The sequence below is a fragment of the Somniosus microcephalus genome, chromosome 33 (genome assembly GCF_052327205.1).
Source record: "Somniosus microcephalus isolate GS21.2 chromosome 33, FLI_Smic_1.0, whole genome shotgun sequence".
NCBI classification, from domain to species: domain Eukaryota; kingdom Metazoa; phylum Chordata; class Chondrichthyes; order Squaliformes; family Somniosidae; genus Somniosus; species Somniosus microcephalus.
Window position 1 is genome coordinate 10048625 of NC_141019.1, and position 17762 is coordinate 10066386.

At 44.6% G+C, this 17762-nt stretch overlaps 1 protein-coding gene across 1 annotated transcript in view; it reads left to right on the top strand.

The window, feature by feature from the left end:
• LOC147096957 (vitamin D3 receptor B-like) overlaps positions 1–17762 on the top strand; it is a 287363-nt gene that overhangs the window by 124215 nt on the left and 145386 nt on the right. The window contains exon 4 of the mRNA XM_085972648.1: positions 11684–11852. Coding sequence (XP_085828774.1) covers positions 11701–11852 — 152 coding nt within the window. The 5' untranslated portion in view covers positions 11684–11700. The remainder of the gene's footprint in view (positions 1–11683; positions 11853–17762) is intronic.

Sequence of the window (17762 nt, forward strand, 5' to 3'; positions counted from 1 at the left end):
CTGTCTGTGTGGAGTTTGCACATTCTCCCTGTGTTTGCGTGGGTTTCCTCCAGGTGCTCCGGTTTCCTCCCACAGTCCAAAGATGTGCGGGTTAGGTTGATTGGCTATGATAAATTGACCCTTAGTGTTAGGGGGATTAAATACGTGGGGTTACGGGGATCGGGTGGGATATGTGTCGGTGCAGGCTCGATGGGCCGAAATGGCCTCTATCTGCACTGTGGGGTTTCTGTGATTCTGTAATTCCGTTCCCAACGCGTGAGTACGGACGGTGTACTCACGCGTGTGGCCGGAGGAATTGCCGGATTCCAGCATGCACAGCGCATGCGCGGGAAACCAGCATTTCCTCTCCATCGAACTAAGGGGTTAAGAGGTCCAACGCGTTGAACTTCCTTCGTTTAGACAGGTTTGCGCTTGTGCAAGGGCCTGAACTTTTTGGAAATGAAAAAAGGAGGCGTAAGCAGTGGATTCTTGAAGGTAAGTGGTCTATTATTTAAAATTATTACATTTTTTCCATAGCCTCATTGTTTTTAAGGACTATTCAGTAAGGTAAGTTTATTTTTAGACCCGAATTTGTAAAAAAAAAAATGTTTCAAAAATTTTATTAATTGTTTTAAATCGTTTTTTAAAGTTATTTATAGTTTATTTAATTATTGGGATGTTTTTTAAAATTTTAATTAAAGTTAAACTAGTCTTTTGGGCGCCCGTACTTTTCATGAATTTGACAGTCTTTACTAACAAACTCATGAATGAGTTTCCCCTCCCCTGATTGGCTGCAGAGTGCTCACCTGATCCCAGCCGGCACATCGCACTAACTACGCCGCTGGATCAGGTAAGCACAGCGCGCCGACAGCTGAACTGGGCCAGGGACAGGAATTCCAAGCAGGCCCGGGCTTCAGCTGTCGGCGCGCCGGGTGAGTGCACATCGGGGGCTTGCACGCGCAGCAAGCCCCCGATCCTAATTTCTGGCTCATTGTGGTCACTGTTTCCCACATGTTACTCTTTTTTTTAGGTTGCCTACTTGCTCTGCTTCATTACCCCAAACCAGGTGAAGCAGTCTTTCTTTCCTGTTCGAGCAGCAACGCATTGAGCAAACAGTCCTGAACACACTACAACCACCACCTTTTCTCGCCACAAATATTTTCTCTGCCTCAGTTTATTTTTGATTGATTAAAATCTCCTACAATTATTAATACACCTCGCTAATTTGTCTAAACATTTCATCTGTCCTGTTCAATGTAGTGTCAGCCGGGGCTCAGTGGGTAGCACACTTTCCTCGGAGTCAGACGGTTGTGGGTTCAAGCCCCACTCCAGAGACTGGAGCACACAATCGAGACCGACACTTCCAGTGCTGTACTGAGGGAGTGCTGCGCTGTCAGAGGTGCCGTCTTTCGGATGAGACGTTATATTCAAAACAGAAGTCGATAGATTTCTGACTAGTAAGGGCATCAAGGGATATGGCAATAGGGCCGGTGAATGGAGTTGAGGCAGAAGATCAGCCATGATCTCAATGAATGGCGGAGCAGGCTCGAAGGGCCAAATGGCCTACTCCTGCTCCTATCTTCTTATGTTCTTAAACCAAGGCCCCGTCTGCCTTCTCGGGTAGATGTAAAAGATCCCGTGATGCTATTTGAAGAAGAGCTGGGGAATTATCCTGGTAAACATTTATCCCGCAACCAACATCATAGATTATCTTATACAAAAGGAAAAGGAAAAAAAAGAAAATACTGCAGATGCTGGAAATCTGAAATAAAAACAGAAAATGCTGGAGACACTCAGCAGGTCAGGCAGCATCTGTGAAGAGAGAAACAGGTCGAACGTTAACTCTGTTTCTCTCTTCACAGATGCTGCCTGACCGGCTGAGTGTCTCCAGCATTTTCTGTTTTTATTTCATAGATGATCTTGTTTTGCTGTTTGTGAGAGCTGCTGTGCACAAATTGGCTGCCGCATTTCACAGAAATCACAGAATCACAGAAACCCCACAGTGCAGATAGAGGCCATTTCGGCCCATCGAGCCTGCACTGACACATATCCCACCCGATCCCTGTAACCCCTACACCAACACATATCCCACCCTATCCCCGTAACCCCACGTATTTAATCCCCCTAACACTAAGGGTCAATTTATCATAGCCAATCAACCTAACCCGCACATCTTTGGACTGTGGGAGGAAACCGGAGCACCCGGAGGAAACCCACGCAAACACGGGGAGAATGTGCAAACTCCACACAGACAGTCGCCCGAGGCCAGATTCGAACCCGGGTCCCTCCCTACATCACAACAGTGACAACAGTTCAAAAGTACTTTGTTGGCTGTGAAATGTTTTGAGATGTTCTGAGGCCGTGAAAGGGGCTATATATATGCAAGTAAGTTCGTTCTTCGTTCTATTGTATACTCCCAGTAATGTGATCAATCTCTCAATTTCATCCAAAAGAATTCTGTTTGGAACACTTGTCTATTTAAATTTGTGTGCTCCAGTGTTATAATATTGTCTAATGCCATTATCCCGCCTACTTTTCTTTCTTCCTTAAGGCTCCTAAAAATATTATTCTCTGGTATATTTAATTGCCAATCCTGATCCAGCTGCAGCCATGTTTCATTTACTGCTATTATGTCATAATTTTTCTATTTTAGTCAATCACTCTTGTTGAAATTTTGTTTCTTATACTCTGTGCAATAATATACACCAAGTTTAGTTTGGATTCTCTTGGTTTGATCATTTTCCTTTTTATTTGAGTGCCCATGTCCTGATTTCTTTACTATTTAGTCCTGTTTAACCTCGTTCAACCTTTCCACCTCCTATTAGCCATATAATTCCCTTCTCTTTAAAGCTGCCTATTCTACTTTTTTTATTTAGCTTTTTCCCTCCCCTTGTTGTATTACTTTAAATTCTGTCCCACAGTTCTAATTAACCTACCTGCAGCGATGTTGGTCTCCTGTCTGTTCAGGTGTTGGTAGAGCTCACTCCTGTCCTGGGAAATCTGAACTCTCCTCTTCTAAACTGTGCCTCCTTTAATCTGGCATTAATAGTACAACAACAACCACTTCCATTTATATAGCTTCATTAACGTAGCAAAATTTGACACCGAGCCACATACGGAGATATCAGGACAGATGGGTCAAGGAGGTAGGTTTTAAGGAGCGTCTTAAAGGAGGAGAGAGGTAGAGAGGCGGAGAGGTTTAGGGAGGGAATTCCAGAGCTTAGGGTCTAGGCAGCTAACACGGCTGCCAATGGTGGGGCGATTAAAATCGGGGATGTGCAAGAGGCTGGATTTGGGGAAACAGAGATTTCGGATGGTTGTTGGGCTGGAGGAGGTCATCGAGATAGGAAGGGGCGAGGCCATGGAGGGATTTGAAAACAAGGATGAGAATTTTAAAATCGAGACGTTGTCAGACTGGGTGCTAATGTAGGTCAGCAAGCACAGTGACGATGGGTGAATGGGAATTGGTGTGAGTTAGGACACGGGCAGCAGAGTTTTGGATGAGCTCAAGTTTACGGAGGGTGAAAAATGGGAGGCCGGCCAGGAGAGCGTTGGAATAGTCAAGTCTAGAGGTGAGACTGCTGCCTTTTTGAGGTCCTGCTTCTTGATCTACTTCCTAAGTCCTGGAAGTCTCTACAGGACTTGAATCCTAAACTTCCTTATATCGTTGGGTTGAACATGAACTGTGGCTTCTGGCTGATGTCCTTTCCAAGATTTTCTGGATCTGATCCAGTATGTCCTTAACCCTGGCACCTGGGTGGCAACATATCATTTAGGACTTAAGTTTACGATTAGAGATGCAACTGACTACTCCTCTCCCTGTCGAATCGTCCACTGCTACTGCATTCCTGCATTAAACTCGCTATCTTCCCCACTTCCCAGGATAATGAATTCTCCATGATGCTGCTCGTGATTTCCCTCCACCAAGTTGGCTATCTGGCAGATGATCACCCATGCCCCCTTTCTCTTTCTCCCTGTTCCTGTCTAGCTGTGGGTGACCATCTCCTACACTGTATCTGTTCTAGGAACCCTTCCTCCACCCATATAGTGCAGAGTGTCTCCAAGTATTTCCACAGCTCAGTAACTTTCAGCTCAAGCAAGTCCATCTGGAAATATTTATTTTACACCTATGGTTCCAGAAACTCCCACATTGTCGAAGTTCTGCACAACACTGGTTTCCACTGTCTTGCCATAATAAGTAGACTCAAAGGGCTCAAACTCATAACTGAAAATATTCAAACCAACTACAGTACTCTTTATATGATGTGTGTGAGTAGGAGAACATGTGTGGCAGTGCCTATCTGAAATGTCTATGGCCTTTTCATGTGTGCTGAACCTGCTCCTACAGTTGCATATCAATTGAAGAATGAAGACCACTTTTATCAGGTAGGTAATCTATCGTTCATAACCAAACTTGATGTCTATACATAGGTTGTTCCATCTGGCTACTTTCAGCAGCCCCTTTCCCTCACCTCCCCCCAACAGCCGCCATTTTAAAAATCCCTGGTGTATGGGATTTACATAGAAACATAAAAACATAGAAGATAGGAGCAGGAGCAGGCCATTCGGCCCTTCGAGCCTGCTCCGCCATTCAATGAGATCATGACTGATCATCCAAATTCAGTACCCTGTCCTTGCCTTCTCCCCATATCCCTTGATCCCTTTAGCCTTAAGAAATATATCCAACTCTTTCTTGAATATATTTAATGAACTGGCCTCCACCGCCCTCTGTGGCAGAGAATTCCACAGGTTCACCGCTCTCTGGGTGAAGAAATTCCTCCTCATTTCAGTCCTAAATGTCCTACCCCTTATCCTTAGACTATGACCCCTGATCCTGGACTCCCCGGCCATCGGAAACATCCTTCCAGCATCTAGTCTGTCCAGGCCTGACAGATTTTTATAGGTTTCGATGAGATCCCCTCTCAATCTTCTAAACTCCAGTGAGTATAAGCCCAATCGACACAATCTCTCCTCATACGTTATTCCTGCCGTCCCAGGTATCAGCCTGATGAATCTTCGCTGCACTCCTTCCATGGCAAGAACGTCCTTCCTCAGATAAGGCGACCAAAACTGCACACAATACTCGAGGTGCGGTCTCACCAAGGCCCTGTACAACTGTAGCAAGACATCCTTGTTCCTGTACTCGAACCCTCTTGCTACGAAGGCCAACATACCATTTGTCTTCTTAACCGCCTGCTGCACCTGCATGCTTACCTTCAGCGACTGGTGCACAAGAACACCCAGGTCTCTTTGCACTTCCCCTTCTCCCAATCTATTGCCATTCAAATAATAATCTGCCTTCCTGTTTTTGCCACCAAAGTGGATAACCTCACATTTATCCACATTATAGTGCATTTGCCATGTTTCTGCCCAATCACCTAACCTGTCCAAATCGTACTGGATTTTCATGACATCCTCCTCACAACATACCCTCCCACCCAGCTTTGTGTCGTCTGCAAATTTGGAGATATTACATCCAATTCCCTCGTCCAGATCATTAATATATATTGTGAACAGCTGGGGTCCTAGGACCGATCCTTGCGGTACCCCACTAGTCACTGCCTGCCACTCGGAAAACAATCTGTTTATTCCAACTCTCTGCTTTCTGTCCGCCAACCAGTTCTCTATCCAAGTCAATACCTTGCCCCCAATCCCATGTGCCTTAATTTTGCACACTAATCTCTTATGCGGGAATTTATCGAAAGCTTTCTGAAAGTCCAAATACACCACATCCACTGGTTCTCCCTTATCTATTTTACCAGTTACATCCTCAAAAAATTCCAGTAGATTAGTCAAGCATGATTTACCTTTTGTAAATCCATGTTGACTTTGTCCGATCCTGTCACTGCTTTCCAAGTGCTCTGCTATTACATCTTTTATAATGGACTCTAGCATTTTCCCCACTACCGATGTCAGGCTTACCGGTCTATAATTCCCCGCTTTTTCTCTGCCACCTTTTTTGAATAGTGGGGTAACATTAGCTACCCTCCGATCCATGGGTACTGTTCCAGAGTTAATTGAGTTCTGGAAGATGACCAGCAATGCATCTACTATTTCTAGGGCTACTTCCTTAAGTACCCTGGGATGTAGATTACCAGGCCCTGGGGATTTATCGGCCTTCAGTCCCATCAATTTTCCTAACACCATTTCCCTTGAGTAGGTACAGCTTTGAAACTGAGTTTTATTGTTGGTCATAAAGCGTGTGAAAACTTTTAGTTATGTGTTTGAGTAGTAGTAAAATATGTTTTAAAAATAATCTTTGTATCTTAGAATGCAACAAAGATGCACTAAATAACAGCCTTGCTTTCAACAGCACATTTACAGTGTTTTCTGCTTTGCCAAGTTGTCATGGAGTTGAAGATTCGCCCTAGCTCTGAGTTGCTGGCCTAATGTGTTCTATTTTGGCCCTGTATGTTCAGTTGTCCATTGGCGTAAAGGGGGGCACAGAGTGAAGTGAAAATCAATTAGCATGAATTGCGGAAGAATATTAAATGTGTGGTGGGGTGTCTGTGGTGGGGTGTGTGTGTGGTGGGGTGTGTGTGTTGATTAGGTAGATGAGATACTGGAATGCAGCTGGTGTCTGTGGAATTATACTTCAGCAAAAGTTACTGCCTTCAAGAGAGGAGGGGAGAAAATTTGAGTGGGTGGGGAAAAAGTTATAATGGATATTTATTCTATCAGGGAGGTGGTAAGCAGAGACCAGGTGCTGACAGAGGAAAAGTCATAAATATATGTGAGACAGAGATAGATTGCTTCAGGCTTCTCCTATACATCTGTATAAGTCATTGGGACTTTGCCCTCATGAGTTATTCATGCCGTGCAAGTTAGATCATCAGCACTCCACGATATGATATATTTTCCACATCAGTTTTCATACTATATCCTCGATCTTGCTACGATCAGTTACAACAGATGGAATTAAACAGATCCTGTGTCTGTAGGAATATGTCAAGCCCTGTGGTGTTAATTAAAATGCTAGGACCTGTTTATATACTGCAACAGTGAGTGTTTAATGGTAACAAATTCAGTGGTAAACCGTAACCAACGCAGACAGCCACTGGTAACAAATAATCAACTTACGAATCCAAACAGGAACAGTCAAACCTTCAACCTGAGCAATAAGGCTGTGAACATTTAGATAGCAATTATCAAGCCCCCCCCTAAGGAGCAGTCTGGGACAGTAAGGAATATTGCAGAGCAAAACCGGCAGATGCGGGGCGGGAAACGATCTGAGGGAAGGGAAAACAGAAGCTGTGAAATAAAATGGGCAGAATACAGCCCCATCAGCAGGGGAAATCCACACAGCAAATCAAGAAACACCTTGGCTGCGATTTTGCCAGCGCTCAGAGGGCGGGTTTGGAGGCGGGTCAGAAGTTAAAGTCGTTTTGATTGACGGCAGATTCTGCACCCGCTGTCATCCCGCCTCCACACAACCTTCCCAAGTGTTGGGTCACCAATTTGCGAATGGACCCGACACCTAGCGGTGGGAAACGGATTAAAGGCAATTAACTGCCTATTAACAGGTACTGTACTTGTGAGCAGTTTTCAGGGTCTTTTTCGATTTTCCAGCTTCTGGGTCGGGTTTTACGATGTCCGGACAACACGCCAGGTAAGTGTGGCATGTTGAGAGTCTGGTCTGATGTTTGTGACAAGTTGACAGCTGCAGAAGTGGCGTCAAGGATGCAATGTTGTACATGGTGAGTTTCAGAGCAAAGACAATGTTGGTTACTGAATTTTTAATACCTATACAGATTTCTTTAGCTTACAAGTTTTTAAATCCAACTGTATGTCCAGTGCCAGCTCATTGGGAGAACCTCTCTCACCAGTGACAGATCACTTCTGTCATCTCACCTGCAGCTGCCATCTATTCCAGCAACATCGGAGCCAATGAAACAATCAGACCTTGGTCCGCAGAATCCTCCCACAATCATCCCCAACACCAACATCACCAACCTCCGCCGCCATCACCTGATTCTGCATTGGACAAAGGCATCAGCTCCTGACAAAATTGCTGGCCGGGAGGCCAGCGATGGCATCACCATTGCCAGACTTTCTTCACTTGATGCTGTAAACCCTGGCTGCCACATGATGTGCCAGGTTGACACCATCCCACACCAGCACCGTGAAGCATCCCTTTAATGTCCAAGCCATTCCATGCACACACATCACTATAGCGGGGGTGGGGGGGCGGGGGAGTTATGACTGAACAATCACTGGAACTCAGTAAGACACTTCTCCAAGGTGCGCTCAGATCTGTCCAATAAGGGGCACTTTTTGAAAGAGATTTCACTGTATGACAACACATTACCAGAAACTTCACATGGACATTGGCTAAACCTCTCAAGTGCCCACCCTTGTGTGTTGTTAGTTGGTATGCTTGCAGTAGAATGAAGGTGAGTGTGAGGGGTGGCTAGTGAGATGGGGAAGTGATAAAGTCGATAGAGAGAGTTGGGTGGAGGTGCAAGATAAGTTGGTGTCCTGGGGAGGCCTCTTCCGCCCTTGGAAGGGAAGAGAACCTCCCTGCGTACTGTGACTCCCTCCAAAAGCATATGGAGGGAGTCATTGGAGAGCCTGGGTACAAGAGTTCACCTTTGTGCAGTGATTGTCAGTGTTTTCAGCACCTCAATGCTGTCAAACACTGAAAAACCAACTGTCAAAATAAAATTGTGCACAGTCCCTTTAAGGAAACTGGCAGATGACGCATCATCAAATGACGTCATCAGACCCGCTTCCTGTAGGCCAATCAAGGGAAAATCACGTCTGCAGAGCAGAGGCAGCTGGGGGCGGGACTGGAACCCGGAAACCAGCTGACCCGCACCCATCCCGATACCGATGAGAAAATCGCGGCCAATGAATGGGAAGGCAACAAAACTGCAAACATCCACACCCCTACCAAAGGAGAACTTTACTTGCCTTAAACCAGGATGAACCCTCATGGAAAGGGCACCTGAACTTCAAGTTGAGATGGAGAGAATACACGATTCTCTCCAATTGGGCTACTTTGAAATTTCTCAACCTGGGTGGAATGTAGGTGATGTACTGGCTAGACATTGTTTAGCAGAAAGGTGGTGGTCAATTAGGTGCAAGGGATTTCCAGCAGTAGGCTCAGCCCAAAATTAAATGAGATGGCCTCAATCCTAAGACTTATGATTGCCTTAACCGTGTCGAAGGCAGTCTAATGCTCATGGACCAGTTGGCATGTCCATACAATGTATGAGATAGTGACGTTCTCATCCCAATTCTTCCAGTATCTGTCCAAGTTCATGTTGCCATTGAGTGGAGATGAGCTGGTGTATGATGGGTCCTATGTAGAATATTTAATTGTCCTTTGGTAGGTCATTACATGTAGAAATTTGAATGGCCTGCCACACAGCCGCTCAATCCTTGTTTTAAATATGTCAAAATCCACCCACCCTATAGCTCTTGAAAGCAATATGAGTTCACTGGGCCTGTAGAAAGCAAAAAAATCATAGCAGTGTAAAGTTTGTTTATCTTCACAAACACAGCTAGCTAAAAATGTCTCCAAAGTCGACGCCTCCCCAGAAATCATCCTAGAGACTTTCAGAGTATGAAATGGTGGACTTGAGGAATAAAATCAGCAAGCGCGACCTCGCTAGCTGAAGGCACAGCTGCCAATGGTTGGGCAAAGGGAGGGGGATGGGCAAAGGGAGGGGGATGCACAAGAGGCCAGAGTAAGAGGAACAGAGGTTGTGGGGCCAGAGATGGTTACAGGAATAAGGCGGAGTGAGGCCATCGAAAGATTTAAACGTGAGGATGAGACTTTTAATTTGAGGCACTGGGGGACTGGGAGCCAATGTAGGTCAGCGACGATGGGAGTGACAGGTGAGCAAGACTTGGTGCCGGATAGGATACGCGCAGCAGAGTTGGATGGTGACGGATGGGAGGCAGGCCAGGAGAGCATTGAAGTCATTGAGTCTAGAGTTGATAAAGGCATGGATGACGGTTTCAGCAGCAGATATGGGGAGGCAGGCGATGTTAGAGGTGCAAGTAGGCAGTCTTTGTGATGGAGAGGATATGGAGTCCGAACTCAGCTCAGACTCAAATAAGACATCGAGGTTGCAAACGGCCCGCTTCAACCTGAGACAATGGCCGGGGAGGGGGATGGAATCAGTGGCGAGGGTACGGAGTTTGTGGCCGGGGCCAAATATGATGGCTTTGGTCTTCCCAATATTTAACTGGGGAAGTTGTGGCTCATCCTAAGACTGGATGTTGGACAAGCAGTCTGACAACACTGAGGAAGTGGAGGGGTCGAGAGAGGTGGTGCTGAGGTAGAGCTGAGTGTCAACTGCGTACATGTGGAGGGGGGCTGGACATTGCTGAAGGCTGTCCAGTGGAAATAGAAGACCGAGGAACAGTGAAGAGTTGACCACGAGCAGCAGAGCTTGATCCAGGTGTCCAGTGAGGTATATAGTGGCTTCAGGTGTTCGTGGTACGCACCAACGGATCTGCTATACCAGCAGAGGAGCGAAGAACAGTCAGAGTAAAAAAACGCATCCTCCCTCTTCTCTCGTGCCACCACCCCTGCCCCCCCCACCCACCTATATTTTGCCTGGAAACAGAAGTCTCAGCCAATCTTTCAATCAAATATTCACATTAACCCCTCCAATGGAATATTCTTTCTCCCAGACTCTGACCACTATCAAGGGCTGGCCTGGGTTCAAAGTGATCAGGGTATGCTGCATATGCAAAATGTATGATGGGAAATGGTAGTTTACTGGAAAATGAATTACTAAGTGACATTGGATAGAATAACTTGTCACCAGAGACACAAATGAATTAAAGGCACATTTCACGAGGTAGATTATGCTGATAAACCAGCATTGTGCATCATTTCTGTTACAGTGGTGTATTAAAAGTCAGAATCTTGTATTTAGGTGTGTATGCTCAGAAAATGAGTAGGAAAACTAGCCATTGTCTATTTAGCTTTGCCAGAAGTATATGCAATGGAGTATATTTGGAGTCATTGAGAGGAACAGCCAAGACCTATTTGGTAGAGGTAAGAGGGGTACTGTCATGTGTATTTATAAGTGAACTTTGCTAGGATTTAAAAGTGACAGCTAATGGATATAGATTAAGAAACTGTTGAAGTGAGAAAGACTGAAGTAACCTGTGGAATAGGTACGAGCGACAGAAAAGCTGAGAATGTGTTCGCCGTTGTTTGAGATGGACAAACTGGGTCAGTGGTCGTGCCTCTTCACTTAGATTGTACCTTGTAATCACTGTCAGCTTCTCTCTCTCTCAGTACGAGAACACATACTCCCAGTGGCGGGTTAGTTATACACTTTTCATGAGATGCCGAAGGAGTACCTTCTGTAGGCCAAAGTATTGCATGTAACTCGATACTTAATTTTGCACTCTGGTTGGGACAGTATGGGCTCAATGCCTCCAACTCTGATCCTGGAGCAGCTCCACCCTGTAAATGTGCCTCAGAATTGTCCAGTGCCCACAATGATCCTGATAAATGAGGTAAATATGTTTGTGAATCTTCTCTGGATTATTCCTTTAAAGGGATCTGTATTATAGCAGCTACCAGCAGAGTACAGGACACTGATCCAAGTGTACTGCACTATATTGTAAAAGATACTATGCCTTATAACTACATTTTATCCGTAATTCATCTTTTGATGTAACCATTAAGATACATTGTTGTATTTCATAAAAGGCCTATTTTTCTTGTTTGCAGTATCAAGAATTGCAGAAATGGAGCAGATGACAGTGAGCACTTCTGCATATCAGCCTGAAGATGATGAATTTGATCGAAATTGCCCACGGATTTGTGGGGTTTGTGGGGACAAAGCGACGGGTTTCCATTTCAATGCCATGACCTGTGAAGGCTGTAAAGGCTTCTTCAGGTAAGATGCTGTGTTAAGTAGTAAATAGCAGTCATCTATTGTCATGAGGAGCCTTCTGTACTCAGTCTGTAAAATTCACCTTTTTAAACGATGTTGGAGTACCGTATCCTGTTCAGGGGCAGTGAATTCCAGAGCAGTGAGGGGGCCGACTACCATTGCAACAATTTCATTTCAACTTGGAAATCCCAGTGCTCATGAAAGAATGCATTACAAGAATGTAAAAAATGAAGAGGTCTTGTTTCAGAACATGACTTTGTCCCCATATTCTCTACTCCCTGCTAAATCAGGATTCAATCCAACTCCCTTTTGGATGTTTCAGCGGAGCCAGTATTTACTGCACCAGATCAAGAATTTTATAAAGATCAGTAAGTGTCACTCACATTAGATTATGTTCCATCATTCAACTGCTTAATGGAACAGAGGATCTCCTTTTATGGCCTGAAGATTGAATTGGGATTAACCAGCCAATCAGAAAGCTAGATTGTTACAAGCCTGCTGTAAGGCTAAGCTGTAACAGGCTAGTCGTGCCCGACACTGGAATTCACTGCCCTGAACTGTATATTGGTAAATACCATATTCCAACTGAGTTTTAAAAAGGTACATTTTACAGAATTCTGCAAAATAAGTGCAGTTGGCAAAATAACAGTTGTTCCAGGCCTCTGGCTAGTTCCCTGGTTCTTGCTGAAAAAATGTATTGCCTTCAATATAAAATGTAATTAAGATTTATGGATATTTCTGCAGAACTCGGACTTGCAGTAACTTGCTCTTAAAGTCCTGTTACCCTAAACTCCCAGCCATGAAGAAAGGAATGAATAATCTGTGCACGCCTTGGTAAAGTCAAATGGCTTAATCTGGGGAGATGCAAAAGCAATAGTTCTGTGTAAATTAATAAGTAAATCTAATATTGACTAATTGTCAAATAACTCTCAGTTTCTTCCTATTGATTGCATATATTAGTGATGGGTTACACACCAGCAGTGCTGTACAGTATTGGTAACAGTGTATTAGTCAGCACAGTGCCTTTGAGCTCCAGCACTGTGTCATGGAGTGGTAGCGTTCAGAATCATATCTGTGATCCTCAAATAGTAAACTCCTGACCTTGGAGCTGCCAAGCACAGGTCTGGTGTTCTTCATGGGAGAGGTAATGAGTCAATGGAGAAGATACTCTGGGCTGCCATTGTGCATTCTCTTAACAGTTGGTAACAGGGTGACATAAGAACATAAGAAATAGGAGCAGGAGTTGGCCAATCGGCCCCTCGAGCCTGCTCCACCATTCAATAAGATCATGGCTGATCTGATCCTAACCTCAAATCTTCTATCACTCTGCATCCACCCGAACCCATGTGATCTCCCGGGAGAGGCGAAAAACCAGATAGAGACCCAATGGCCAATTTGGGAGAAAAAAATCTGGGAAATTCCTCTCCGACCCATCTAGGCGATCGAAATTCTTCCAGGAGATCACTCTGTCCCTATATTTTCTACAGTACTTACCTTCTGTAAAGGCGATCTCCACCCCAGCCAGGAACAGGAATAAAACCATCTCCTGAAATCTAACAGAATTAGAACACAGTAGGAGCAGAACAAGGCTACACGGCCCCTGGGCCCGCTCCACTACCCACAGGGCCATGACCATTCCGAACCCAGACTCCTGTCCAATTTCCTGCCCGCTCCCCGTAACCCTTAATTCCCTTTACTTCTAGGAAACTATCTATTTCTGTTTTAAATTTATTTAATGATGTAGCTTCCACAGCTTTCTGGGGCAGCAAATTCCACAAACCTACCACCCTCTGAGTGAAGAAGTTTCTCCTCATCTCAGTTTTGAATGAGCAGCCCCTTATTTTAAGATTATGCCCCCTAGTTCTAGTTTCACCCATCATTGGGAACATCCTCACCGCATCCACCCGATCAAGCCCCTTCACAATCTTATATGTTTCAATAAGATCGCCTCTCATTCTTCTGAACTCCAATGAGTAGAGTCCCAATCTACTCAACCTCTCCTCATATGACCACCCCCTCATCCCCGGGATTAACCGAGTGAACCTTCTTTGTACTGACTCGAGAGCAAGTATGTCTTTTCTTAAGTATGGACACCAAAACTGTATGCAGTATTCCAGGTGCGGCCTCACCAATACCTTGTACAACTGCAGCAATACCTCCCTGTTTTTATATTCCAACCCCCTAGCAATAAAAGCCAACATTCCATTGGCCTTCTTAATCACTTGCTGCACCTGCATACTAACTTTTTGAGTTTCGTGCGCCAGGACCCCCAGATCCCTTTGTACTACAGTACTTTCCAGTTTCTTGCCATTAAGATAATAACTTGCTCTATGATTTTTCCTGCCAAAGTGCATAACCTCACACTTTCCAGTATTGTATTCCATCTGCCAAATCTCTGCCCACTTACTTAGCCTGTCTATGTCCCTTTGCAGGTTTTTTATGCCCTCCTCACTCACTACTTTCCGTCCCATCTTTGTATCATCTGCAAACTTTGATATGTTACACTCGGTCCCCTCCTCCAAATCGTTAATATAGATTGTAAAGAGTTGGGGACCCAGCACTGACCCCTGCGGAACACCACTAGTTACTGGTTGCCAATCTGAGAACGAACCATTTATCCCAACTCTCTGCTTTCTGTTAGAGAGCCAATCCTCCACCCACGCCAGAATATTACCCCCAATCCCGTGATTTTTTATCTTGAGCAATAATCTTTTGTGTGGCACCTTGTCAAATGCCTTTTGGAAGTCTAAATACACTACGTCCACTGGTTCCCCTTTATCCACCCTGTATGTTACTTCCTCAAAAAACTCAAGCAAATTTGTTAAACATGACTTCCCCTTCATGAAACCATGCTGAGTTTGCCCTATTAAATTATGTTTATCCAAATGTCCCGTTACTGTCTCCTTAATAATGGACTCTAACATTTTACCAACCACAGATGTTAGGCTAACCGGTCTATAGTTTCCAGCCTTCTGCCTACTACCCTTTTTAAATAAGGGTGTTACATTAGCAGTTTTCCAATCTGCCGGGACCTTTGCTGAGTCCAGTGAGTTTTGGAAAATTATTACCAATGCATCCACAATCCCTACCGCTACTTCCCTCAAGACCCTGGGATGCAAGCCATCAGGTCCAGGGGATTTATCCGCCTTGAGTCCCATTATTTTACCAAGTACCACTTCCTTAGTGATTTTAATTGTATTTAGTTCCTCCCCCCCTAGAGCCCCCTGTTTGTCCAGTGTTGGGATATTCTTAGTGTCCTCTACTGTAAAGACTGATACAAAATAATTGTTCAGTGTTTTTGCCATCTCCATGTTTCCCACCATTAATTTCCCGGTCTCATCCTCTAAGGGACCAACATTTACTTTAGCCACCCTTTTTCTTTTTATATAACTATAGAAACTTTTACTGTCTGTTTTTATATTTTTTGCTAATTTACTTTCATAATCTATCTTCCCTTTCTTAATCAATCTTTTTGTTATTTTTTGCTGTCTTTTAAAGACTTCCCAATCTTCCATCCTCCCACTAGATTTGGCTACCTTATATGCCCTTGTTTTTAGTCGGATACTATCCTTAATTACCTTACTTAGCCACGGATGGCTATCTTTTCTTTTACACCCTTTTTTCCTCAGTGGAATATATTTTTTTTGGAAGTTGTAAAATAACTCCTTAAATGTACACCACTGGTCATGTACCGTCTTACCCTTTAATCTATTTTCCCAGTCCACTCTAATTAATTCCGCTCTCATACCTTCATAGTCTCCTTTATTCAAGCTCAGCACGCTTGTTTGAGATCCAACCTTCTCACCCTCTAATTGAATATGGAACTCAACCATGTTATGGTCACTCATTCCAAGGGGATCCTTTACTAGGACATTTTTAATTAATCCTGTCTCATTACACAGGACCAAATCTAAGGTTGCTTGCCCCCTGGTCGGTTCAGTTACATACTGCTCAAGAAACCCATCCCTAATACACTCAATGAACTCTTCCTCAAGGCTGCTCTGCCCAATTTGATTTGTCCAGTTAATATGATAATTAAAATCCCCCATAATTATAGCTGTTCCCTTATTACAAGCCTCAACTATTTCCTGATTAATACTCCGTCCAACAGAGTTGCAACTGTTCGGAGGCCTATAGACTACACCCACTAGTGTTTTTTTCCCCTTATTATTCCTTACCTCCACCCAAACTGTTTCACTATCCTGCTCCTTTGACCCAATATCATTTCTCTGTATTATAGTGATTCCTTCCTTTATTAACATAGCCACCCCACCTCCTCTCCCTTCCTGCCTGTCCTTCCTGATTGTTAAATAACCTGGTATGTTTAATTCCCAGTCATGGTCACCCTGCAGCCATGTTTCTGTAATGGCCACAAGATCATACCCATATGTCATTATTTGTGCCGTTAACTCATTCATTTTGTTACGAATGCTACGTGCATTCAGATAAAGAACTTTCAAATATGTTTTGTAACACTTAGTTCCTGTTTTTTCCCTTTTTAGTACTTTACTTTTTACTCCATACCTTCTGTCCCTTCGTGACACATTCTGTTTTTTAATTCCCCCACTGCTACCTAAGTCTATGACCTTCTCTGTTGTCATTTCTATTATTTGCTCTCTAGAAACCTCCCCCCCACTAATTAGTTTAAAGCCCTCTCTACAGCCCTAGTTATATGATTCGCCAGGACTCTAGTCCCAGCACTGGCCAAGTGGAGTCCGTCCCAACAGAACAGCTCCCTCCTGTCCCAGTACTGGTGCCAGTGTCCCAAGAAGCAAAACCCATTTCTCCCACACCAGTCTTTGAGCCACGCATTTAACTCTTTAATTTTATTTATCCTAGCCAAATTCGCTCGTGGCTCAGGTAATAACCCAGAGATTATTACCCTTGAGGTTCTGTTTTTTAATTTGACCCCTAGCTGCTCATACTCCTTTAACAGAACCGTCTTCCTTGTCCTATCTACGTCGTTTGTACCAACATGGACCACGACAACTGGATCCTCCCCCTCCCACTGCAAGTTTCTTTCCAGCCCAGAAGAGATGTCCTTAACCCTGGCACCAGGCAGGCAACACAGCCTTCGGGACTCCCGCTCTTGACTGCAGAGAACCCTATCTATCCCCCTAATGATACTATCCCCTACCACTACAACATTTCTTTTTACTCCCTCCACTTGAATGGCCCCCTGTACCACGGTGCTGTGGCCAGGTTGCTCATCCTCCCTGCAGTCCCCGCTCCCGCCCTCACAGGGAGTAAGAACCTCGATCCTGCTGGACAAGAACAAGGGCTGCGTCTCCTTCAACACTACATCCTGGATCCCTGTACCTTCCTCACTCGTAGTCACACCGTCCTGTCCCTGACCACGGACTACATCTGCAGTAATTAACTTCATAGGTGTGACCATCTCCTGAAACATAGAGTCCAGGAACTTCTCCCCCTCCCTGATGTGTCGCAGTGTCCGAAGCTCGGTCTCAAGCTCCATAACATGGAACTTGAGTTCCTCTAGCAGCAAACACTTGTCGCAGATGTAATCACCGTTAGCCTCAATGGGGTTCACCGGCTCCCACATCTCGCAACAGTAACACATCACCTGCTCCATTCTATATAATTAATTTAATTTCTTATTATTAGTTATGAAGACCCTGCCCGGATATATATGATAATATCACACCACTATTCAATAGGACTTACCAACTTAAAGGTATGAAAGAGAAGAGAAGGAAGAAAACCAACCAACCAGCTGATCACCAACCTCCTCCTTGAATACTGTCTGTGGAGCCTGTTTGGTTGACTCGGCTCGCTGCTCCGCCTCCGCAGTGCTGTCTAAGCCTGGGAGTGGGGAATAAAACAGAGCAAAAAACACACCCTCACCTCCCACTTATCCGAACTCTCCCACTTAGCAAAACTCCAACAGCACTC